The sequence below is a fragment of the Sphaeramia orbicularis genome, chromosome 7, assembly GCF_902148855.1.
Source record: "Sphaeramia orbicularis chromosome 7, fSphaOr1.1, whole genome shotgun sequence".
Taxonomy (NCBI): domain Eukaryota; kingdom Metazoa; phylum Chordata; class Actinopteri; order Kurtiformes; family Apogonidae; genus Sphaeramia; species Sphaeramia orbicularis.
This window is the reverse complement of record NC_043963.1, coordinates 37,799,336-37,826,250: the sequence shown is the minus strand read 5'-3', so window position 1 is coordinate 37,826,250 and position 26,915 is coordinate 37,799,336. Positions and strand designations below refer to the sequence as shown.

Genomic DNA, 26,915 nt, shown 5'->3' with positions numbered 1-26,915 from the left:
TTCAAACAGCCCCATGCAGGAGCCAATCACCTTTCAGTGGTTGTTCACCACTGGGGCTGTGGCCACGCCCACCGCTACACCTGAGCGGCAGGTCAGTTCTGCAGCTCCATCACTTCAACTCTTGACAGGATCAGAGGCCACGATGCAGCCGGGCCTGACCCATCTGAGACTAGTCCTACTGGGGCTGGCTTTTGCACAAACCCAGGCGGATCTGCCCATGTGCAAAGAGGTGAGAGGATCAATGTGTGTTTTTATTTTCTGTAGTTACAATTTAGTGAGAACAAAATGCACTGAAGAAAAATGACAAGTAGATGAGGAATATAGAGGTTTAAATAGGGTCATTTGGTAAAAATATTGAATATTTGAGCTGCAGGTATGAGATGGTACTAGAACCTGCATCAGGGTATTCATGTGTTATCCTTTATTATCATTATTCAGTTAGTTTGCAACAGTATCACAACTCATTCTTATTAAGTTAACATGTTTTGTGTGTTTCAAGCTTGTATCAGGTTTATCCAAGCAAATGTTAAGAATCCCACAAATTATTAAAAGTGCAGGAAGGTAAAACATTTGCATTGTGCATCTATACACCTAAATAAGAGTCTGTGCATTAAGTATCCTAGAACAAAAAACTGCTGACAAACAGGCTCTCGAGCTCATGATTCAGCTCTAATTTTTTTTTTACACTGTGCATAACAAGTAGATTCATCTCAGTCTGTTAAGATAATTGCAAACATATACATTTACAGAGGGGAATGTTGAGTTCTGTGTTAGACTTTGCAGGATGAGTGCGTATGGGAAATGAACATATGTTTCTCAAGCGGGCATTACATCAGGCCCTTCTCGTTACTCAAGGGTTTTTTTCTGGTTGTTATCTTGTCTTTTACTCCATGTGTAACTGCGCCATTCTGTATTTGTTCTTAATTTGCATGAGCGCAGTTAAATAGTATGCAAAATGTTTCTTTTTGATCAGATTGCCGCAGAGTGTCCAGTAAGTGTTTGCACCAGCAGCTGAGACACATAGGCTTGTATATTAAACTGATCTTACAATGTAGACGTTCATTTTGGAAAAGGAAGCCCGTACCTTCATCCCACGTGTATTTGTTTCCCCGTCCATGAGGCACAGCAGGTCATGATGTCCTGTTGCCTTGGTTTTGCCATGTTTGTTTAAAGGAGGCGATTAGTGTAGAGAAGACCATCTCTAGTTTAATGTATTTTTACAATAAGTCCTCCCACACAGATCTCTGTTAATGTGATACCCTATCCACGGCTAATGTAGCAGGTCTAATCGAAAACACAGACTTAGAGGAGCTTTCGCTGCTGCTGGTGTTGGGCTTTTGTTAACTATTAATCCCACGTGGCTTCATGTGGCAGCTAAATGACCTTCTCAGGAATATTTTTGCCAACTGTTGACCAGTGACCAGATTTACAGATTAGACCATTCCTTCCTTTCCAAAGGCATCAGATCGACTTATTTATCCTAAATTGCATGTTAAGGGTGGAACCCCCTTTGTCAGTCATCTACTGTATTTAAAAAGGCAACATCTCACAAAAAAAAAAAAAAAAAAAAAAAAAACTCTTACTGTTTCTGTCTTAAAGGCTGTGACAACATTGAAAAAAAGTGTTTACAAAAAGATCATGGATGAACCAGCATTTCTTCCACCTCAGCGTAAGCCAATAGGCCGTAAGGGGAGTCTGAACTGGTGTAGAGTTGCAGTACATCCTTAATGAGTGAGATTTAAACAACAGTTGAGTCAGCCTCCTTAGCAAATATTAGCCTTACCTTTTATTTGTAAAGGAGGCTGGTTCAGCTTAAGTGTTACAGGTGTAAACCAGGTCACCTGTTTTTTGTAATTACAGTCCTATTTCCTTTACATGTCAATGATTTTATCACCTCCGTCAAGGATTTTATGTGATCCCTCAAATCTACCTGTCAGCAAGATCATATAAAAACTACAGCTCATGAAACTTGGTAGGAGGGTAGGGCACGGGACAAGGACAAACCCATTGAAATTAGGAGCAGATCCACAAAAAGGTGGCTGAAATATTTGACATTATCTGTAACCTCAAACCTGAAAATAGTATTATTTTTGGAATATCCTGCTCAGCTCACATATGTCTCATCTGGACCTTCAGAGGCTCCACAGTGAATGTGGTTATTCCAGCACATTCTGCAACATTGATTTATCTTTGCTATACTAACCTTTGTATTTACTCTGACCTTATTCAAACATATTTACAAGGTGAGTTAATAGATAGGATATACCTGCTTTCCACTGAAAATAATTAAAAGAATAAATGGCGGTGGGTGTAACTGACCTATGAACTCATTTCTTCAATTTAGTGATCCCTGTACATCTAAAAAATGAACTGGTCACAGCATTTTGTGTAGATGTGACGGATCAGTGGAACTTTTGTGCTTTTAATCCTGTCTCATGTGGCTGTTATGACTAGCTGTTGTTTAGAAATGTCACATCTATATTGTCAGTACTGTCTGTTGTCTTTATTGTTATTTGTATGAGTTCAATTGGTTCCAAATGAGTTTCTTCATTAGAAATTCACCAAGACGTCCAATCTAATTCACCCACAGGCTCATGTAAGACCTTTGTCTTGTGCTGCTGTCTGATATAATGGTGGAACACACAGCATAATTTAAGATTTGTGTGGAGTTTAACCCATAAAGACCCTTTGCTACTTCAATGGCAGTTCCTAAATTAATTTTTCTCTTAGTTTTTCCCACAATTTATTATTATATTATTCTCTGTATTCTTTTTTTTTTTTACCATTGAAAATTGGATATTTTCCTATATTTAATTTACTGATCGTGTAGATCAGTGTTTTTCAACCTTGTGGTCGGGACCCCATGTGGGGTTTCCTGGGATTCAAATGGGGTCGTCTAAAATTTCTAGTAATTGATAAAATAAATAAATAAATAAATAAAGACAAAAAAAAAAGCTTACTAGTAAAAAATATATGATGAGTTGAAAGAGACAATCACGATACATAAAAGACATGACAAACTGTGAAGCTGAAACTGAAGCACTGTGGTACTGTTTATCTTTCAAATGTTCATTGTGGTCAGTTTCAGATGCTGCAGCTCTTTCATAATTCATAGTTTGAGTTATTGTTTGTTCAGTATTAATTGTCAGCCTTGTAAATCTAAACTGGACTGACTGTACATATCCTGACCAAGGAAAATAAAATTCTCACTTTGTGCAGTAATCTACACCTGGCTTTTCTGCCTCCATCCGGAATAATATACATTATCTAGACTAAATGTCATCTGAAATCAATATTTATTTGCAACATAGTATAGCAAACTATTACATGATAAAAAAAAAAAAAAAAAATTAGCAAAAAATGTCTCTGGTTTGAATGTCTGGGATTGCCAGAAATTTGTGATGTTAAAATGGGGTCACGAGCCAAAAAAGGTTGGGAACCACTGATGTAGATGTTCATAAAAACTCAGATTAAAGTTGAGGGTTATTATATCAGAATTAGGGAAAACTGAAGAAAAAGTGACTTTTCTGCAAAAATGAAGTGGCTCCAACTTCTGCCATTGTTCAAACTCCATGGGTTTTACTGGTGAACGTCCAAACGGGTCATATCTGATGACCATGAAAAGATGGTTAACTCCATTTTACACCAATTATTGATAGGATTAATGGATGAACAGTTATTAAACATTTCTGATTAGTAGATGCTTTTGTTTGGTGGTGGATGTTTGGGTCTTTTAGGTTAATAATTTTGTGAAACTGGAACAAAGTGAATGTCTGTGCCCTCCTAGCCTCCTTCTGGTTCTATAGTGTGTTTACATTCACCTGTGTGAAACTCACAGCTGTGTTTTGTCGCTGCAGTCAGATTATCACTTTGAATACACGGAGTGTGACGTGCTCGGGTCACGGTGGAGAGTGGCAGTTCCCAACAAACCTGAAACATGTACAGGACTCCCAGATCCAGTCAAAGGCACTCAGTGCAGTGAGTGTCATTCTTACAGATCTGTATTCAACTAACTTCTTAACCTTAACCTTCTTAACCTTCTTTAGCCTATAAATGTGAAATGATGTGCAATAAATCTGTTCTGCAATAATATTGTAACATTTATTCAATATTTATCAAAATGTGAATGCACTATTTTTAAATAGACTTGGTTCACTGGTATACAGACATAGATACACATACTGTTTTCATAATACATACTGTTAATATTGTTAATATTATTCATATATATACATACTGTTAATACTGTAAATTTGCTTCTATTCATATAATGTCCATTTTTATTTTTTATTCTACTTAGCTTTATTCTTCTGTTACTTTATGGAATTGTAACATTTATAATCTATTTTATTATCTTATTTTTAGTTTTGTAATTTTATATTTGGGCTATTCTTATTTCTGTGGTAGTGGTGTTTTGATAATATTGTCGCACTGACTGAAGTAGCACTCCTAATTTCATTGTACACACAATGACAATAAAGGCTATTCTATTCTATTCTATTCTATTCTATTCTATTCGATTCGATTCAATTCGATTCGATTCGATTTGATTCGATTCATCTTATTTATAACCTCTTTAAAGGGGTCATATTTTGTTTTTTTAAATGGAATTATGCATTTCAAATAATTTCCCTGTGGTCTACATGAACTGTAAATGCTATGCTTGGGTCTGAATTCTTCTTTAATTCAACTCCACAGGTCCATCTTCAACACTATTTCTGTTGTAATGACACCAGAAAGGTCTTTTTGAGTGCTGACCCTTTAAATGCTCATGAGTCACTTCACCCCCCCCCCCCCCCCCTCCAGGTTTTTGACCTGTCCCGTTTCTCCGTACTGGGAGAAATGTTCATCAGAAGTCTTGATGTTATATGTACAAATGCCGTGACGTAACTAGTTATAGACATAACAAATTAAAAAGGAATTAAAACAGGTTGTTGAAATCCACTCGATTTTTGCCAAAATGAATGTAAAGATAGCTTTGCAGCACCTGGAGAGTTCAAATTCAAACTTTTTGAACTATTAGGGTCCAAATACACAAATAAATGTACCAAAGACTAATAAAAGTGGGTTTAGCAAAATATGACCCCTTTAGACAACTCAGCGTTTGAACATTTTTAAACCTTTTTCCTCTTTTTTTATAGCTTTCTCCTGTAATGAAGGGGAGTTCCTTGACATGCGTTCACAGAAGTGTCAGAAATGTGCCGCAGGGACCTACTCTCTGGGCACCGGCGTGGCCTTTGACGAGTGGGACAGCCTCCCCACAGGTTTTGTCACCCAAGGCATGAACATGAATGGCGGGGATGCCCACATCATCTGCTCCAAGTATATGCCACAGTCATTAGATTTAAAAGAAACCGCCATGGTGTTTCTACTATGAGGAGGCTTATAAGGCTTTTGTGTCTTTGGTTCATGTTTCCCAGCTCCACATGGACTCCAAAGGGTGACTACATCGTTTCAAACACAGATGAGTGCACCGCAACACTGTCCTACGCAGTGAGTCTGAAGAAACCTGGAAGTGTGTCCTTTGAGTACTTCTACCCTGACAGCAGCGTCTACTTTGAGTTCTTTGTAAGTGCCAACAACAATAGCAGTTCTGAAAGTGGGGGAAATCATTTGCCAATGACTTTTTCTTTTCCTCCTACAGGTTCAGAATGACCAGTGCCAGTCTACGGACTCTGAAAGCCGGTCGATGAGTATCTCTGAGAACAAGTGGAACATACACACAGTTAGTGCGAGTAGAGCTTTAAGCATATAAAAATACTTACTGCAGTGGAGCGATAATATACAGGGTGTCCATAAAGTCTCTTTACAACTGAACAAATTTATTACAAAAGCAAATAAATAGACAAATCTGTGGAAATTATTACAAAATAAAAAGCAGATACTGACGGTTTTTTTTTGCCTCATTTAATACACCTCTATATGGACACCATTAGCTGCACGAACCACATCCAGACGGTACTGGATTTGTTTCCATGTTGTCTGTATCATAGCCTCATCAGTGGTGTCAGTGACATCAGTGATCTTTTACTTCAGGTCGTTGATGTCTTGTATCTTTGTTCAATACATGATATCTTTAACATAACTTGATAAAAACAAATCCAGGGCAGTGATATCTGGTGACCAAGGTGTTCAGGGAATTGGACCATCCCTTCCAATCCACCGATCTGGAAATATTTGATTTAGGAACCCACCAACATGCAGAACCCAATGTGGTGGTGCACCATCTACCTGGAAAGTGATGGTTGGTTGAAGGTCATCCAGCTGTGGTGACACATATTCAGTCAAAAGGTCAAAGTCAACATTTGCAATAATTGATCTCTCATTGAAAAAAAATGGACAAATGATTCAATTGTACATGATCCAACAATGTGATGAAAAACTTTGATAACCACTGAGAACATAGAACAAATCTGATGAACATATCTCATTAATTGCTTTTGTTATAAATTGTTTAAATTGTAAAGAAACTTCTGTGAACACCCTGTCCATCTACTCTTTTCCTTCCATGTTTGGTCTCTGCAGATTGATCTGAGCAAAGGCAACAATGTTCTGTACTGGAGAACCATTACGTACTCTCTGCAGGGCGCTGCTGTCGAACCTGTGCAGTTAAGAAACATCGCCATCTCAGGTAGAACATCACTGGTAGGATGTTGAGTGTAGCTTTTCTAAAGCTTCATCCGCTCCTCAGGTTGATTGTTAGAAGGTGATTGTTGTGTTTTGTCCAGGGGTGGCCTATACATCAGAGTGTTTCCACTGTAAACCTGGCACTCACAGTGCAAAAGAAGGCTCTGCTCACTGCAGCCCCTGTCCTGCCGACAGCTACTCCACCAAGGGAGCCACTGTGTGTCATGAGTGTAGTAAAGACGAATACGCAGGTATGTCTGGGTTTGTAATGCTCTGTACACAAACATCGCATTCATATTTTTTCTTCAGACATGTTCTTGAGGAAATATTGTGTTTGACATGGGTTGCTACAAAAAAGTAACTGACGTAATATGAAACAAATGAGACATTTGGGCCTGTTCCAATTTTCACATAAACGTCTTTAGAGTTATTTGAGCTGCTCATCACTGAGTTAAACATTTCCAGTCACCTTTATAAAAACAGCTCAATTCCCAGTTTCCACGTTATTGGAGATTTGATATCATCATCTCACTGCTCCCCCTTTTTTTTCCTCATATCACATGTTGTTATCAGTGATGTGTTTTAGTACCAGGGTTCCTGTATTGTCATTTTTTCTGCCAGATATGCAGTGTTAGAAATGTATATATGTTCCAGTGTTTGATGCCATAACTGTCTCCTCCTCGTCATTGTATAGTAGGGATGCACTGATATATCAGACAAGCATCAGTTTTGGCTGAGATTTGCACATATTTCTGAAACTGATGGAATTTTTCATTGATAACAGTGGTTGTTATCTGCCATGTTATGTTAAAGGTTGTTTCATAAAATTCATAATGGGATTTGTGTGAATGTGATGAAGGGCTGACATAAATACCATTGTATTTAGATGTATGTATGCAGTTTGTATGTTTATAGTTTGGAATATCAATATTACATACTGTATAACCCCTTTAAGTTAGCATATAATATGAATTAATTTTTTTCTCTAGCACACAGGTGTCAAACATGCGGCCCACTGAAGGGTCCAATCCAGCCCGTAGGATGAATTTATGAAATGCAAAGATTACACTTAAGATGTTACCAATCATTATATTTCAGGATCCACATTCAGCCCAATTCGATCTCAAGTCAATAAACTACAGTCAGTATTACAGATCAGTAAAATACTATCATAATAATCTATAAATAATGACAACTCCAAATTCTTCTCTTTGTTTAAGAGTAAAAAAAAAAAAAGATAAATAAGGTTTTGTGTATTTGTAGATCCACTCTGATCTATAAGTTTTAATGCACATGTGTAAATGATGAGCTGAGACATAATATTGTTAAAATTGCACTTAAGAAATGGCAGAATGTTCATTTTTATAGATGTTATTCACATTTTTAGAAGGATACTTTGTTAATGTAAACATTTTCATAATGTAATCTTACTCTTTTACTCTAAAGCATAGAGAAACGTTTGGAGTTGACATTATTTATAGGATTTTATATTATTTTACTGGTCCGGCCCACTTCAGGTCATATTGGATTTAATGTGTTCCCTAAACTAAAATGAGTTTGACATCTCTGCTCTAGCACAAAAGGGAATATAAAATAACAAAAACAAAATGAACAAAGTAAAATTAATATTGGCCAAATGATCAGTTTCAGTATCAGTGTTGATATTATCCTAGAATTTTACTCTTGTGTATTGTTTCTGTTTAAATAAACTACTGTGACACTTATAGAGTGCTAATGGCATTAAATGAAAAACAAGACAATGCAATCATTAATTACATTTACTTCTATGACATTTAATTCTCAACAAAAAAATCAACATTGCAGCAGCTGGAGTTAACATTACTAGTCTATCTCTTGGTGAGAAAGTCTCAAACTATTCAAGTACTGGAGCTTCTAGTTTCCAGATGGCATTTATAAAATGTTCTATTTATCTCTAAAATATTTGTTACAAATCCTTTTCATAAGTAAACGTCTTGAACGTTATCTTTGATGAATGCATCTTTTTGTTTCACCTTCAATAAGTAAAAATGAAATGTGGACAGAGAGGATTGAGACTTTAACTGCATATTCCAGCAGACATATACACTGTTGTATATTTGAATGTGAAATCAAACAGTTGCATTTGTTTATTCTCCTGTGGGTGATCTTGACGGCGGTGCTGATGAGGATCTGGAGTTGGAATCTGAGCACCTTCAATGGCCGCTCACTACTATTATGTGTTAATGCTAATGCTAGTGCATAGGATGGGTACACTGCAGAATTTCCCTACAGGGATAATAAAGCAAGTTAACCTTTAACCTTTTAAAACCCAGATAAAGCACAGTGTATGTAAATGTTGTGTTACAGAGTGTCAGTGGTGTGTGTTCTTAATGTGCTGTGTGTTGTGACCCTGCTGATTGTTTCTCCAGAGGCTGGTTCAGGGAGCTGTAAACCAAGACCTGCATGTACAGACAGTGACTACTTCTACACCCACACTCCATGTGACTCTGAGGGAAAGGTACTGTAGAAAAAAGGAGTTTCAGGATGAGTTTTCATGTCCAAATATTCAGTAACATCAGATCTATATACACAGAAATGTACTCACTATGAATATTACATAATGCAACACACCAACATACTGCACATTCACCCCAGTACAAGCAACGACAACCCATCACTTTTGTTTACTTTATGGACTCTTAGCCTGAAAGTTCACACATTGACTAATTCCTTAACAAACATAAACCACATGACAAACCCTACCGACCTACATATCTATTCCTAAGCAGAAGTAGATCATAGAGCACTCAAGTACTGTACTTAGGTATGAATTGGTATTTAATGTAAATTTTTCCAGTCTGTTTTTTTAAAATATAAATTCCACCATATCTCAGAGGATAATATTGTACTTTTTACTCCACTATATGTCTCACAATTTTTTACCCCTTTCCTGTCCAGCAAAAACCACATATGTCCAACTGTGTTGATTATCTAATGTTTAGAATTAACTGAATAATCACATGTTTCTTTATGGGTGAAGTTTCTGATACTTAATAATTTTTTTCATTAATTTTTTTAACAGGGCTGTGTTTCCCAGCTCATGAAAAGCTGACTCTTTAGAGATATATAGTATATGATACAAATATATAGTGATTTTATGATGCATTGCTGTACATTAAATTACCAACAATTTTTAAAGTAGCTCAAATGAAGTCAAGATCTACATCAGAAAAAATAGATTAGATTAGATCAAATGTATTAAATTAGATTAGCTAGATCAGATTACATTAGACCAGACTAGATTAGATTAGATCGATTAGATTAGACTAGATTAGACTAAATAACACCAGACATACACACAAGAAGTACCACAAGAAACAAGTAATACAATAACTATAAATAACAGTAGTGAAAAATTGCAATTCCACATTGGAAAGTACTAGTAGAAACAAGTGGCAAAGTAGTAGTAGTAGTAATAATAATAATAATAATCATTATTATTATTATTATTATTATCATAATAAGTATCTCATTATTTTATAATATTACAATATTATAGTATGCACAATATGTAGATGTATAAAATGTAACACACACATTAATCGCATTAATACAGCGGTAAAATGAGTCTAAAAACAACATATATAATAGTAAAATGCTGACAGAAGCCACTTTACTGCAGAAAGACTACTGTTAATTTTCATAATTTACATTTTGCTGATAATACTTAGGATATTAATTCAGTTTTATAAAGTCTTAACAAACTCAGAACTGACCTCTCTTCTTGATTAGACCTGGGGCATGATAACCATTAGACCAGTAATGGACGATCATTTCTTTGGATTAAATTTTTGACAGGTTCACACCGCTGCCACAATATCCCCAATCTCTGACAAAATATGATAATAATGATAAAATAGCAATGTCTGCATCTTAAGGATTTATACAAGTTCAGTCCAGGTGAAATAAGAGAAAGATTTCACTTTCAAAGCCCTGTTACCAGCTGCGGCCACCTGGTATAACTATCAGGTGTCCTTGAATATGAATCGTCCGGGCTGATTGGGTACACAAAGTCACATCTGTCATGTATTCATGTCTGGTTTTGTGTCTGACTCAGACTCAACTCATGTACAAATGGATTGAACCTAAGATCTGCAGTGAGACTGTGAAGGGGGCGGAGAAGCTTCCTTCGTCTGGGAAGAAACAAACCTGTCCGCCATGTAATCCAGGGTTCTTTATCACCAACTCCTCCACATGTGAACTCTGCCCTCAAGGTTTCTACTCAAATGGAACAGGTATACCATTAAATTATCACACTTCATACTTCACTGTCAGCCTAAAAACCTGTTTCACACAAGTGCAGCATGAAAATACAGCACAGAAAATCCACATAGGAACGACTCGGATTAGAGTTCTGTGGGACCGGTAGGGGGTAAATCCAGTTTTGGAGAGAGGTGCATGGAACATGGTGAGTTCCCAGTCAATCACAGTCACTTCAAATGATACAGGAACAGTTTGAGGTTTAAATCCTTTTTCTAACCATAGTGATATTGTGGTGTTTGCTGTGCTCATGGAAGGTGAAGCTTTGGAGATGGTGCTCCAGGTCAGGTCCTAGGTGTGTGTAATCATAGTGATGTGGATTGTAGGTGGCTGCTCTGCTTTAGAGGGTTGGTATACAGTGAATAATAACGTCAGATGCAACATAGAATTTCTTTGGTCAGGCATAATTTTCTGGATGTGGATATGTGGACATCTATTCAGACATTTTTCCCCTCTTGAACTTTTCCTCACAGGCATGTAAGCATTCATAACAACCCATTAAATCAGTTTCTATGCTGTAGGTTTCCACATTTTTTGCACTAAAATCCCTGCTTTGTGTGAAACAGCTTCATGCTTATACTGTATTTGCACTATAGGAGTGGAAATCACAAAGTAACCCATGATACGGTAAAATAACCAACACAAGTCTGATATTTGTTACCAACGTTTCAAGTAATGTGAAATATTCCTGTATTTTAATAATTTTTTTTTCAGCCCTTTTACAGTGACATACATCTCTACTTTGGTTATTTGACAGGAAATGTTAGTGATTTTATTAAACGGTAAATGGTGTTTGCAATCTGGCATAAATACATTCTTCTACATCACCACAACTGACCTGACTCATAGACTTTACAGTGATGGAAAATAACCACAAATGTAAATATATAAATAATATTAAATTCTAAATTTATACAAATATTTATATAAATACTATATTTTTATTTTATTTTGTGGAATTTCCCAATGGTAGGATAAATAATGTCTTATCTCATCTCATCTTGTCTCATCTTGTCTCATCTTATCTTACCTTATTTTATCTTATCTTATCTTATCTTATCTTAGTATCTGAAAGTATTATTCAAGCTGGTACGCAAATGAAAAGAATAAGTGGAAATTAGCTTGTGTCGTTCCTTAATTTGCATTAACGGTAAAATTTTCTGCTTGTTCATAAGAGTTTTCAGGACATTTATTCAATATCAGATTTTATGTTAAAATTAAGTAATGGTATGTTTTTACTCTGACATGATAACATGTCGACTCACAGCCTGTGCTAAGTGTCCTGTTGGCACCGAGCCGCTGATCGGCTTTGAGTACAAGTGGTGGAACACAATGCCGAGCAACATGAGGAGCTTCATCTTCCACCGAGAGTTCAGCGGCTCTGAACACAGCACAGGTAATCTGAAATAATCTGAGTGTGTGAATGTTGATGCACACAGGGGTTCTTTAAATTATGAAGTTTAACAAAGAACAACATGCCCATTGCTCCCCAAAAAGGCTGGTTTCCATCTGCTCAAAGAGCTTCATCTAATGACAATTTTCATCTTAATTTATATTTGTTTTGGTGATTTGTGTGTTAGGCAATACACATATGCAACCGAAATTGAGATTATAAAGGCACAAACTGCAAAAACAAATCTCATACCACAAATATTTGGACACCAACATGAGATGGTGAATCAAATGTGGGATAGGAGGCTGCTTTAATAACGATAGACAGTGACTATGGTTTAGATCTAACCAATAATCCTTCATCAGATAATTTTGCTATGTGTGCTGTCCCTCAACTGTTGGTAATCTAAAGCTGATTATTATTATTGTTATAAAAAGGACTAATGTTCTTCACTGATGGAGTCACCACTTCAAATCGCAGCTCAGCTTCACTTCAAAATAATTTCAGCAGTTACACAGCATTTTACTGTCAAAAACAGAACTTAAAGCCACTGCCAATAATGTGTCAGAGCTCCACACCCATCATACTCTTCAGCTGTGTTCTGGATAGTTACTGAATAAGTGTCTCTTTGTCACATCCAAAGTCTTTAAAACGCATTTTCTCATCCCATTATTAAAAAACAAATGAATCATAAATTATGACTTACGCTGTCCTTGTTTTCTTAGATGAGTGTTGGCTGCTGTTTTTACTTTTAACTGCAGCTTTACCTCTGGAGTTCATTGTAATTGTCTTTAATATGCACGTATTAGCCCTGTCTAACACTATAAACTAGTGTAAGATAACATTTTCTCATGGAAGTCAACATATGTAGCAGCTCTGACTTTAATTGTCTTGAACATGTGTGATTTGTGCACATACTGTGTGTGTCTTTGGCTTTAAAAGCAGTATTTTTGGTAACAGAGTATGTAAAGTTTGTGTTGTCTGTAATGACAGCTTGGGAAGTGGCTGGTGAGTACATCTACACAGCCCCCGGGGATCAGGACAGAGACTTCCTGATGCTCACACTGGATGTCCCTGGATATAGGTGAGGTTTTCTCTTCAAGTCATTAAACATTCAAGACTATTTACACCACATCCTGAGCATAAAGAATACCTGTGGTACATTTTCATTGCTAGCTATTTCAAAAGATTGCGTATAATTCTAGCGGTTACATCAGATAACTTACACCATATCCTGTTGTCAAGTGCGTGTGAGTACTAAGTCACTGCTCCGTCAGTCAGGTTTGGATAGCAACATGTCGTCTCCACGGGCTGTTCCAGCACCAGTAGTGATGCAGACTTTTTGTATTGTTCGATTGCCTGGGTTGTGATGGACTGGTCACTTTTCCTGTGCTCCAGACTTCAGTCTAAGATGACATATTTTCAGCCAGTGCTGGGTCACGTCTCTAGGACAATGGCAGAGTACAAAGCTTATGGCTGCACAAACAACAGCTGGGTCCGATCAAGCGAAAGTGAACATCAACATGAAAAAGTAAATTTGCACTCATCATTTATCAAGTGGGCTCATTTTTTAGCTAAAGATCTCTATTTTATGGAACTGTTACCCTTTTTAAAATACCACTTGTAGAAAAAAAGTTACAACCGATTTTAGGGATTGTACTTTTTACACCACAGCCACAGCTCGAATTTGACGCTAAAAATTATATCTAAAAAACTAGAAAATGTGCTCAGTCTGTCAATTATATAGATGATTGTTAAGTTTCAAGTATTAGATTTTCATTATTTTGTGAATATCATTGATATTTATGAGTTTGAACATTTGTGAGTTGCTTAAAAGGCCCTGTCCACACGTTACCACAAAAATACCAATTTTTAATTTTCAAGTTACTTATAATTCAGATATTTGAGTGAAACTTTCAGAAAGTAATGATCTTTTGATAAATTTTGGGTGATGCATACAATGGTAAAGAGTCATCCACGTGCTACTATGGCAGCCTGTCCACGTGTTACCACATTCTTATGTCAATAAATCAGAGACTTTTCAATATTTTACTTCAAAATTTATTTTCAGCATAGTTGAACATATCTAAAAGGTTTTGTCCTACTTGATATCAACCGCATGTTTTGAATGTTTGCGTAAAGCTTAAAAAAATGATGTTCGTTTCAAGTCCACGTGTTACTGAGCAGTAACTTCTCATTTTTCACCAAAAAATTTTATCTCACCAAATTTTGTTCTACATAATGTTAAAGTGCTTATAAATGCCTACTAAAATATGTATAATAAATGCATATAAGTTACTCTGCTTACATGACAGAGACTATTGAACATGAAATGTGTCCATGTGCTACCGCTTGATGGGACCCAAATGTGAATATATGTTTTCCACTCAATCTCGCTCACTGACTGCTGCTTGTTTACTCACACTCGATCACCTGGAATCCATGATGGTATGTCACTTCTGGCCTGCAATGGCTGCTCCCCACAGGCTCTACACCCGTCTGTAATTCCTGTAATAAAAAAGTCCACTGTGGTGCATATATGGTGATTTTTTTTTTTTTTTACTGAATTTGCGCCTCTGTTGCTTATAGTTAATACACAAAGCACAATTAATGTCTTAAGCATGACCAGTACAGGTACACTTTAATGTAGCTTTAATTTTAGCCATACCTATGTGAGGAGATGTTTCATTAAATGTCACGTGTCATTACAGGCTTCCTCAGTCCAGCACAAAAAACAGCGAAAACACTGAACTGTCTCGCATCACCTTTGTCTTTGACACCGAGTGTTCAGCTGATTGTAAACTTTATTTCCAGGCGGTGAGTAAAGCATTTTGTCATATGCATTGGGATCAAGTTCAGCAACCCTTTAGTTCATATATGTAATGAATGTATTTGTCTGCAGGGTTATAATCGCTGGAATAATGATGTAATAGAGCAGTGGAAAGGCCGCAACAGAAAACAGTCGTATTCGTACCTGATCCAAAGTAACAGCACCGTCAGCTTCATATGGACGTTTCAGCGGACGGAGGAATTCAACACGGTGAGACACAGACACACAAATATGTCACAATAAATACAAAGCAGTTAAACCAGACACTGTATGTAGATATTGAAGTTCTCAGGAGAAGCTGTAGGAGGATTTAACCCATAAAGACCCAGTGCTACTTTTGTGAGTGTTCCCAAATGAATTTTTCTCTATATTCATCCTTTCTTAAATGATTTATCACCATTTATTGTAATATTATTCGTTTTATTTAGCAATTTTTATGTGGAAATTTCCTATGTTTAGCTCACTGATCATGTAGATGTTTATAAAAGCTCAGATTAAAGGAGTGATATTTTGCTTTTTTAAATGGAATTCTGCATTTTATAAAATTTCCCTGTGGTCTACATAAACTGTAAATGCTCTGCTTGGGTCTGAATTCTTCATTAATTCAACTCCACAGGTCCATCTTCAACAATATTTCTGAGTAATGACACCAGAAAGGTCATTTTGAATGCTGGCCCTTTAAATGCAAATGACCCCACCCCCTCCAGGTTGTTGACTGTGCTTTCTGTCCCGTTCAGCCACTTGTGTTCATTAATATGACCAACAACTGAACATTTTTGGTAATCGGCTCAAAGTTTGGACATATTTTCAGTATGGACTGCAACCGCTGCTGCTGATGAACAATTAAGGCGTACTCGGAGAAATGCTCGCCGGAAGTCTTGACCTAATATGTGCAAATGTCGTGACACAACTATTTATAAAATGTAGCAAATTAAGAAGGAACTGAAACAGGTTGTAGAAATCCACTCGATTTGTGCCAAAATAAATATAAAGATAGCTTTGCAGCACCTGGAGGGTTCATATTCAAACTTTATGAACTATTTGGGTCCAAATACACAAATAAACGAACCAAAGACTAATAAAAGTGGGTTTAGCAAAATACGACTCCTTTAAAGTTGAGGGTTATTATATCAGAAACAGAAAAAACTAAAGAAAAAGTGACTTTTTCTGAAAGGACATCATTAAGCGAACATAAAAACAAATGTGTCCATCCACTGTCATTGGTCCAGCACTGTGGGTTTTACTGGTGAATCAATGTTGTAGAAGATGACAGTGTTTCCATGTTCACTACGGAGCCTCTGAACGTCCAAATGGGTCATATCTGATGGCCATGAAAAGACGACAAACTGTATTTTACACCAATTATTTACATGTATTAAGAGGATTAGTGGATCAACAGGTATTAAACAGTTTAGATCAGTTGAGGATTTTGGTCACCGGTGGATGTTTGACTTATGTTTTTGTATTTCAAGAGGCATCACTTCAACACTGAGGCAAAACACAAACTGACAAAAACATAACTGAAATTTCTAAGTTAAAGAGAACAAACACTCATATTTCATTTATTTATGTTTCAGCAGAGTGATTTGATGCACTACTTGCTACCTTTTTATATTTTTTAGCAATGTTTCTGACCTTGTATGCTTATGTTTCCATGTTTCTTTACATTGAAAGTTACAACGTTTGCTTTCTTAGCTGTGTAAAGTACACTAAACTAATAAGTAACGTGATCCTTGGAATAATTATGTTGCTCTTAGACATTATACATCTAAAAGGAAGGCTCTGGTAGAACTTCACCTAATCTATGGTGCATGGAGAAGGAGAAAAACTATCAATATGTCAAGAACTCCAGCAGCACTTGTGGTGTAGAAGAACTTTATTTCATTCTTGCTTTTCTGCATTTGTACATCAATTGTGAAGAAAAATTCTGATTTTTATTCTTTCTGTACAAATGATCATGTGTTGCTTTCTGTTCCATACGTCTGTACAGAACTGGGTCAAAGGGCTTTTGTTTACTCTGCACCTTATGCATGGAATCAGCTGCAGAAAGACTGAAAACTAAATGAGTTCATTTCTTTAAGTGCTTTCTGAGGCTGACTCCATAACTTACACTTGTTTTTCTTAATCTACTTGTAAATTATTATTATTATTTTTTTTTTTTACCAACTATTTATTGTTAAATGTGTCTGTTATATGTGTTTAACAGACAGATGTGGCCTGGACTCCCTTGTAAAAGGGGTTCTTTATCTCAATGGGATTTTTCCTGGTTAAATAAAAAAAAAAAAAAAAAAAAAAAAAAAAAAAAAAAAATAATAATAATAATAATAATAATAATAATAATAAATATACCCCTAGGTATTATAAAGGAATTCATAAAAGAAAAAAAAAATGTCTGAGGAAATGCAAGAAACACCAGATAAAGAGCCTAATTAAGCAAAAAAAAAAAATCTATCTATCTATCTATCTATCTATCTATCTATCTATCTATCTATCTATAATAGAATTTGTATCAAATGTAATAACTCTGTTTTATTTTGGTAGACTGATGAAGGTTTGTGTTAGAGTGGATTGAGAGGATTGTTTTAGGTTTAATTAGTTGTAAACTCTAGAGGGCAGTCTGTAGCTGTGATAAAAGGAAACCACATAAGAATACAAAATGTAATTTAAATGGATCTGAAACATTCAGAGTGTGTGTGTATAAAACCAGAACAGACCTCATCACACACACAGCACTTGACAGAATAAAACTTACCTCGTCTCTGTCTTCAGGAGAGGAAGCACAGCACTGATGTTGCCAAGATTTACTCCATCCACATCACCAATGTCATCGGAGGTGTGGCGTCTCAGTGTCGCCGCTGCGCCCTTATGTCATCTAAAGCCGGCTCTGCCTGCGTCCCCTGCCCGGCGGGACACTACATGGTCAACGAGACAGGAGTGTGTGTGAGCTGTCCGGCAAACACGATCATCAGGGCTGAGCGGCCGGTCGGAGAGGCGGCGTGTATCCAGTGTGGACCAAACACAGAGAGAAATGAAGTAAGAGAAACCACATACTGCCACTTTAGTTACTGCGTACATTACAGTTACTTTATAGTTTGTATTTACTATAAAACAGGGTGCATCTAAATCCAGTGATACTGCCTCATATCTATTACTTTGTCTCCTGTTGGTCACAAATAGATGAGGCAAAATAAAACAGATAAGATCACTTCAAAATCAGGTTTTTAACTCATAAAGACCCAGTGCTAATTCTGTGGTAGTTCTCAAATTAATTTTTCTCTCTATTGAACTTTTCTTAAGTGATTTTTTTTTTTACCATTCATTACAATATTGTCCTCTGTATTTTGCATTTTTTTTTCAGGTATTTTCTTATGTTTCATTTACTGATCATGTATATGTTCATTAAACCTCAGAGTAAAGTCCAAGGTTATTATATTAGAAACAGAAAAAAACTGAAGAAAAAGTGACTCTTTCAGCAATGATAACAATAACTGAATATAAAAAAGCATTTCTAGCCACTGTCAGTGATCCAACTCCATGGGTTTTACTGGTGAATCAATGTTGTAGAAGATGACGGTGTTTCCACATTCAGTATGGAGCTTGAATGACCTTGAATGTTCAAACTCAAGGTCACCCATGTCTACATTTCAACAATCTACTTCTATAAAAGTACAGTTTGAATTCATTGCAAATTTTTATGTAGTGTCCTTGGGAAAATGTCTACAAAGTTTGTTCACAGTTTTGAGAAATTTAGAGTTTTGAACTACTACAAATTTGCCATTGCTTATAATGGGCCATATTTTTTGGCTGGGAAGGCATGGAAATGGTTACAGGGATCAATATAGTTGCTAATGAGCACTGATAGGAAGTCATATATGGACACCCACTTCTAATGGGAGATCAATCTACATCCAGACCACAGGACTCTAACATAGCAGCAGAACCTGACAACCTCACAAATCTAACTTGTTATTGATACTTGATAGTACATGCCGGTGAGCTACAGGTCCATCAGTCCTATTTTTTCCTGACGTAAATGTCCTGATGTCATCTCCTGCTCTTGGTCGTCCAGGTCCACTCAGCATGTCTCAGTGACTGCAGGTTGACCGTGCAAGTTCATGATGGAGCGCCTCTACACTATGACTTCTCTCCTCTGTCCAACGTCACCGGCTTCCACAGCAGCCCTCGCTTCACGACTAAAGGCCTGAGATATTTCCATAACTTTAATGTCAGCCTGTGTGGAAAAGAGGTGAGAAGAGATCATCCTGATGCCTTCCCTCTGACTGAACTTTTCTTAAAATACATTTTAACTGGCTGTGTTTCTCTTTCAGGGCAGAGTTCCTGCAACATGTGTGGAGAATGTAACAGAGAGCGGGAGGAAGGAGGTCAAAGGTTATATCTGCCAGTCAACGGTGGTTCCCTCTGGCATTCGGGGTCAGAATGTGGTGTCGTCACAGCCTTTCACTATTGGTGACTCTATAGTTGGTATGTTCACTGTATTTGTACAAGTCATTATTTATAAAAGTAAGCTTTTATTTTTTTCAAGACTAAGTTTAGGAATTTTCTTAAAACTGTCCCCACATTTGAGGGTGTTTCTATCTATAATTCCACATCCTAATGGTGTGGATATGTAATTTTTAATTGAGCATATTGTTAGCCTCATTGCACAACTGCCTAAGTAATATTTTTTGGCCAAATTGTGACATCTACATAACTTTACTCTTCAAACACTGCAGCTTCCTTTCATGCAGATATCACAATTTGGCCAAAAATATGACAATTATGTGATGAGGCTAATGACATGCATTTTTATTCTTTGTCACTTTATATAAATGATATTACTTTCCAAAAGGGGAAATCCTTCTCCAACTTTAATTGAATTTTCTTTATTTGAAGAGCAGTGCATCAGACTGACAGGACACCATGTCTTATATTGAGCTTTTATGATGCTTAAATAAATCATTAAATGCATCCCAGTCAGTTACTGTATGACAGTTTTAATACTATTAATAATAATTCTGCTTGAGGTGTTTTCCTTATGCCAACAGGACATTAATCACGACCACATAACCTGTCATAAACATGGCATAGCAGGCGTAATTATCAAGCTTGAAGAATCTATTCAGTTTTACGTGTTAACATTATTAAACTGTCATATTGTAGGTGGTTGGTTGTCGTCAGTAACAGCGTTATAATTGGACTCGTCATTAAAATGTGAAAAGTGTTATTATATTGTCAAATTCTAAGTGCCACATACACACCAAACACAAAAAGCGAAATAGTGTCTTTTTATTTGATAATTAGGTCTGCTAGGCTGTGTCTATGACAGGTGCACATGCAGACTGTGGTAAAAGCTTCAAATTAAACATTTTGATTTGGTTAAATGGTTTAGAGATCACTGGTTTACATTTATATATGGCATATTAATAAAAATCTGATCTCCTCATGTTCCAGGTGTAACTACTGACGTGATTCTGAGTAAAATCTCCTCTCCAAAATGGTTGTTCCCCTCCACATCCAAACTGCCGGACATCATATTCTACTACAAGTAACTGAACTACACCACATTTTTCTTGTGTTTTTCATTATTAACCATTATGATGCAAATGTGTGAGTACACCACATCATTAAAGTTAAAACTTTATGTTCCTTGAAAGATTAAGGTATTATAATAATGATAGAAGCAAAGTGTTTGACCCGATATGGGACCCTGTGTTAAAATTTCTTCATTGAAGTGACTGATGTGAGTGACTGACCCTTTTTTTTCCTGCCTTACACACACTTTTCTATCTTTTATTTGATATACGATTACTAATTTGTAGCATATTAGTTTACTGTTGTCAGGACTGCGTTGCTGTAAATTCATTGATGTATGGGAGGGGGGTGGGGCTGTTGTATGTTTATGCTGTTTTTTGTAAAAATTTAAAAAATGAATAAATATATATTTTAAACTTGATGTTCCTCATAATTGTGCATTTTCCAGGTCTAGTGAGACAACTCAAGCCTGTAAAAAGGGCAGGTCCTCCACCATCAGAATGAGATGCAATCCCACAGTGACCACTAATGACCACATCACACTGCCCAGGTACTGAATCTAACACACACACACACCTCTGACCTAAATACTGACACATAATGTATGATTATAACATGCCACAACCTACGCTCTCTTAATCTGAGATGTAAAACATTTACTGTTTTATTAAACCACATAAATCTTCTTTGTTCCACAGTAACTGCTCAGAGGGCACGTGTGATGGTTGTACTTTCCACTTTCTGTGGCAGAGCAGATATGCATGTCCACTCTGCACCAAGGACCACTACAGAGAGATTGTCAGCGCATGTGTTCAAGGAATACAGGTATATTTATCCACGACACACACATGCACTGTACAACAACACAACTATACAAACATATCAAATATGTCGATGTCAGGAATTGGAAAAACACAAAAAGGGTTGTCATATTTAAAGGTATAATATGTAACATCTAACTATTGGCAGGTTTATTTTATTTTTGAAGTATCTAAACTGACTAGGCCTATGTTATATATGTTATCGGTGTGTGTTTTCACATTATATCAGACATTTCCAACATTGTTCATAGAAGAGAAAATCCATATTATATTCAGTGTTGCATCTCACTTATCAGTGTGATCACTAGAGGTCTCCTGATTCACTATTTCTGATATTTGAAAATGCTCAAATTGTGTGTGACATTTACTAGAACTAATAACATTATTTAATTTAATGAAAATAAACAGCAAATTGAAGATGACCAGCTAAAAAACATATTCTGAAATCTGTTGAGTTTAGGTGTATTTATACTAATGTAAACTGTGGCTCTTTTATCACAATAAAGTCAAATGAAAATATGTCACTAAACATAGTGTGAATGAACCTTTAAATACATTACCTCATGATCATCATTAGCAATACTGATGAAAAACCACCCCCATTATCCCATGCAACTCCACAACATGTGTTATTTTTGTGACAAAGAGACCCCTAGCAGCAAAAATCACTTACCATGCATCTAAAGAGATAATATATTTTTAATTGTTATTTACTAAGCATCAGTATTAAGTTTTAAGTCTTGTGGCACTTTTATGTAAGAAACAAAACAAGCAAATATTCAGTCAATCAATCAATCTGAATGGCTGAAGTGCAATTTATCTAAGTTTATAGTTTGATTAGGTCAATTTTTGTCTTTTTTTGAAATATTTTTTAACTGTTCTTTTTTTCAAACAAAAGAAAGTGATAAAACAAGCATCCTATGTGTTTTTCTTGTTGGAAAACAGTTAAATATTATGTCTAAGTTTAATATCCAAATGGCAGGAAATATTATTTTTTGACAAAGCTAATGTGTCACAACATATTATAAATGATGTGTTGAGATGCTATGGAGATGTGTTGGTGTAGATGAACATGCTTGTTTGGTACAGACCTGCAGCAAAATTCACATCATCATTTTTTACATTTTTTCAATAAAATTAAAATTCAAAACTGACCATTCCCACTACAGTCTTATACTACAGTATCCTTCAGATCATTCAGTATCTGTCATATCGTCCAGCTGTAATTCTAATCCTATTTGAACTATGGATGCAGTGATGTGTGAACTATATGGATTTACATGAACAGTGTGTGTGTGTGTGTGTGTGTGTGTGTGTGTGTGTGTGTGTGTGTGTGTGTGTGTGTGTTTCAGAGAACCACCTATGTGTGGCAGCAGCCTTTGCAGTGTTATGGAGGAGTGTCTCTACCAGCACAAAAAGTCAGCGCTTGTGTGACTCTGGATTTCTGGCTGAAGTTTGGCGTTTCCACGGGAACGATTGCTGCGGTGTTGCTCATCGGTATCAGCTGCTATTTCTGGAAGAAGACACGCAAGTGAGATTCATGACCTTAACATTTACTCTGGTATTTATCAGAGCACTGATATATGAGTAAAAACAAACCTAAGTATTGGTGCAGGAACATTCCAGGATGATATCTGAGCTGAGAAGTTTGAGCTTTGTCAACAGTGAAATCTTCATTCATGTTTTATACCCTGACCTCAGTGATAAATCTATTTTGCAAAATTAACATGTTTCTTTACATTTGAGACTCTGAGACGTGTTGCATTGCCTTATGTGTATCCATGTGGGCAGGGAAAATGATGACATCACAAAATGATGTCATCACACCCCAATACATGCACACCTGTTGTTGCTTACTGTAATGATCATGCACCTTAAATAGCATATATATGTCATATTGGCGTATACGTCAGTGCATTAGCTGCAGATCGCAGTCAGCACCGACACATTTGAGGTGGTGTTGTGCTGGTGTTGTGACGAATTCTACATAATATAAAGAAAACACTTCAACAACACAAACCAAAACTTAAGTTAACCTAAGTTTATGATTTAAGTAGTCATTTCTGCTCACTTTCAATCTTATGTCCAATATTATTTGAATGTCCACAGTTTCCATAGTTTGCAATTTCTTCAAACATCTTCTCTCATGAAACTACTGAGTGTGATTCATTTCAAATTTTATGTGTAGCTTTCTTGGGACAATGGGCCGGATCTACTAAGATCCCAATTTGTGTGTAGTAATTTGCTTGCACAATCTACAATTTTGCGTGTGGGGTGTGTCCACGGTTTGCGGGTGATTTACTAAGATTGCTTGCGCAAATTACAACAGGTGCAAAGTCTTGGAGACCGCCCTATTTAAATGAGGGTTTTGCGTGCGCTACTGAAGACAATACACTGTAAAAACTGCTCTGGGATCTGCCAGCACTGATGGTAGCAGTGATTGAATGATCCAGACGCATGGAAATGTGACACTGGGGGAGTTTTGTCATAGAGAGTATTGCATGACTCAGTCATTACATTTTAAAGGTGTGTGTGTGTGTGTGTGTGCGCGGGGGTGGGGTGGTAGTTGGACTGAATGACTCTCACGCGCACATAATTTTGTCCCACTGTAGCCAAATGTCGGTGCGTATTTTTATTCACAATCATTAGGAGTGGAAAAGAGTTCCGTAAAGTGTGTGTGTGTGTGTGTGTGTGGGGTGCATATGTCTCAATTATTTTTTCTTCCGTCACTCCAAAAATGTTCACACAGGGTGAAAAATGCGGTCTCTGCATCTCGTTTCAACATTTCAGTGTCTCCTAACCGTAGCCATGTGTGCGCAATTACGCATCCAAACTGTTTGCACCTCCTTTTGAGACGTGTTAAATATAGACACAGTTTCTTTGAGCAAAATTGCTTTCTGGTTTGATAAATCACTTTGTGTGTACTAAATTAATATATTTACATTTTCTCCTCCCAGCACACACACAACTGTGTGTAAACGCCCCAAATTGCATATTCATTGTGGCAAATGTACTAACTGGATGCAGAGTCAAACTTAAGGTTACCATTGTCTACATTTCAACAATATTCTTCTGTGAAACTACAGGATGGATTCATTTTAAATTTCTCACATTGCTTCCTTGGGACAATTTCTACAGAGGTTGTTCACATTTTTGAAATTTTGATTGTTTTAATTTTTGACGAATGTTTGAAATATTAAAAATGTGCCTTTACTTATAATGGACCATATTTTGATGGCTTGTAACATGGAAATGGTTAGAGATATCAATATAGTTACTATTGAGCACTGATAGGAAGTCATATATGGACTTTCATTTAATTTGTTGTGAGCTACAGAGCCATTGGTCCTATTTTTTTATCATGATACTACTGACTACATCCACAAGAGACGAGCTGTTGTTTCAGCAATTAACAGTTTTATCAGTACGCTTGTTATATGATGAGTGTTTCAAATATTGAATGACACAATATATTCTGGTTTTTAACATCTTTATGACATGTTCATAGTGTTTTATAACTGGGCAACCATGGCTCAGGAGGTAGAGCAGGTTGTCCAATAACCGAAGGGTTGGTTTGAATCCCGCTCTGTCCAATGCATGTGAATGTTTGGTGGTGGTCCGAGGGGCCGTAGGCATAAATTGGCAGCCACGCTGCTGTCAGCCTGCCCCAGGGCAGCTGTGGCTACAGGTGTAGTTTACCACCATCAGAGGGGGAATGTGAGAGCGAAGGAATAATGGATCAATAATGTAAAGCACTTTGAGTGTCCAAAAAAGCGCTATAGAAATCTAATCCATTATTATTATTATTATTATTATTATTATTAAAGGGTTCCCACGGGGTCTTTAAAAGTCGTGAATTTACAAATCTGCATTTAATACCTTAAAGAAGTCTTTAAAAGGTATAAAATTTGATATGCTAGGTCTTAAGTTATGTTGCCTTAACTTGTTGGCTGTACTGTGTTTAAATGTGTCTGTTAAATGTCCAAGCTGCAAAGAAAGTAACATTTGTCTACTCAGTTTCACCTGTCTCAACCTGATAATTTATATTGAAATTAGGAACCAGTTATTGCTAATTTTGCAGCCCTTGGTGAGAACTGACTCAGAATGGAAAGAATCAAGGCATTGGAGTAAATAAATTTTTTTTTCCTAATTTCTGGGAGTCACAAATTTTTGCTAGTATGGCTGTGAAATAGGCATTAAATTTTGTTATAAGTAGTCTTAAAAAGGTCTTAAAAAGTCTTAAATTTAACTTGTAAAAACCTGTAGGGACCCTGTTTATAAGAGGGGGCCTTAAGTAAATTCTTTTTTGAGTAAAAATGAAAAAGGCTGGAAGTGTACTGTAAAATATGTTAACATGGCATCATCACTGTCCTCTTCTATGTACAGGTTACAGTACAAATACTCCAAGCTGATGATGAGCTCAGGAGGTAAAGAGTGTGAGCTGCCCACTGCAGACAGCTGCGCTATAATGGAGGGTGAGGATGCAGAGGATGACCTCATGGACCTCACCAAGAAATCCTTCTTCACCAAAATTAGGTCTTTTTCACGAGAGGTCAGTAGAAGCAACCGCAGATGAGCAGATTATAAAGATCTAAAACAAAAATATAGAGACAAAACATTTTTAAAACTGCATGTTAATGTGTTTTCAGAGGACGGTGGATGGATTTGACTCGGTCCCACTGAAGTCGTCATCTTCACTCCTGCAAAGAGAGGAAGAAGACTCCGATAATTAAAACAACAAATATAGAAGAACGTGTGTTATAGTTTAAGCTGGCAGTGTAAGGTCTCAGTAGAGTCACGTCAAACAGAGGAAGGCTGTGGATGTGTTTTATTTGTTGATTAACATAAAGACTCACTAAGAAAGATGAAAAAATGTCAAGATTTTATTTGGACATTATTTAACATTAGACCTCATATTAAGATGCAGTGTCTGTGTTAGGGATATGGTGTATTTTTAATGTCTGTAGTGTCTTTCAAAGTGACCAAAAGTCCAAAGAGAAAAGTTACAGTTTTGTTGATGTTTTTCCTTTAACTTTGAGTATTTTTTTCCTTCTTTTGTGTGTGTGTGTTTTTTGTTATTTCCTATTTTTATCTGCCTTTTCCAACTAATTAGTACAGTTTTATTACATTTATTTGTCTGTCAGTACTGAACTGTATTTGCCAAATGTTTGACAATATTTTGTGCTCCATCCAAGAAAAAATATATATCTCTCAGAATGACAAATGACCTCTAGAGCTGCCTTCTGCTACACTCATGAGATGCCATAACTTAGAATAAATGTAATTTGTTTATACTGACTTGTTTTGAAAAATAAAATAAAACATAGGTTTATTTATAAGAAATATTGACTTGTTGTTTCTCAGTTAAAATGAGTATATGCACATGTAATCCACATATCATAAATCAGTGACT

At 36.4% G+C, this 26,915-nt stretch overlaps 1 protein-coding gene across 1 annotated transcript; it reads left to right on the top strand.

Annotated features, from left to right (window-relative positions):
• Window positions 1-107: 107 nt before the first annotated feature.
• On the top strand, window positions 108-26,841 carry elapor1 (endosome-lysosome associated apoptosis and autophagy regulator 1). Its single transcript, XM_030138226.1, has 22 exons — window positions 108-229; window positions 3,858-3,978; window positions 5,142-5,322; window positions 5,421-5,568; window positions 5,645-5,725; window positions 6,526-6,631; window positions 6,729-6,878; window positions 9,036-9,124; window positions 10,724-10,901; window positions 12,194-12,322; window positions 13,313-13,403; window positions 15,031-15,136; window positions 15,222-15,359; window positions 17,919-18,182; window positions 19,219-19,395; window positions 19,478-19,631; window positions 20,601-20,694; window positions 21,130-21,231; window positions 21,380-21,506; window positions 22,855-23,033; window positions 25,889-26,054; window positions 26,152-26,841. Exons 1-22 carry the CDS (start codon window positions 143-145, stop codon window positions 26,233-26,235), a joined length of 2,952 nt encoding a protein of 983 aa, XP_029994086.1. The 5' UTR covers window positions 108-142; the 3' UTR covers window positions 26,236-26,841.
• Window positions 26,842-26,915: the final 74 nt, after the last annotated feature.

What these genes read in the sequence shown, in the direction of transcription:
- elapor1 (XM_030138226.1), top strand. Translation starts at nt 143, where the DNA reads ATGCAGCCGGGCCTGACCCATCTGAGACTAGTCCTACTGGGGCTGGCT. An exon ending in ACAAGTGGAACATACACACA is followed by an intron (nt 5,726 to 6,525) that starts GTTAGTGCGAGT and finishes TGGTCTCTGCAG; the next exon opens with ATTGATCTGAGCAAAGGCAA. An exon ending in TCAGCCTGTGTGGAAAAGAG is followed by an intron (nt 19,396 to 19,477) that starts GTGAGAAGAGAT and finishes TTTCTCTTTCAG; the next exon opens with GGCAGAGTTCCTGCAACATG.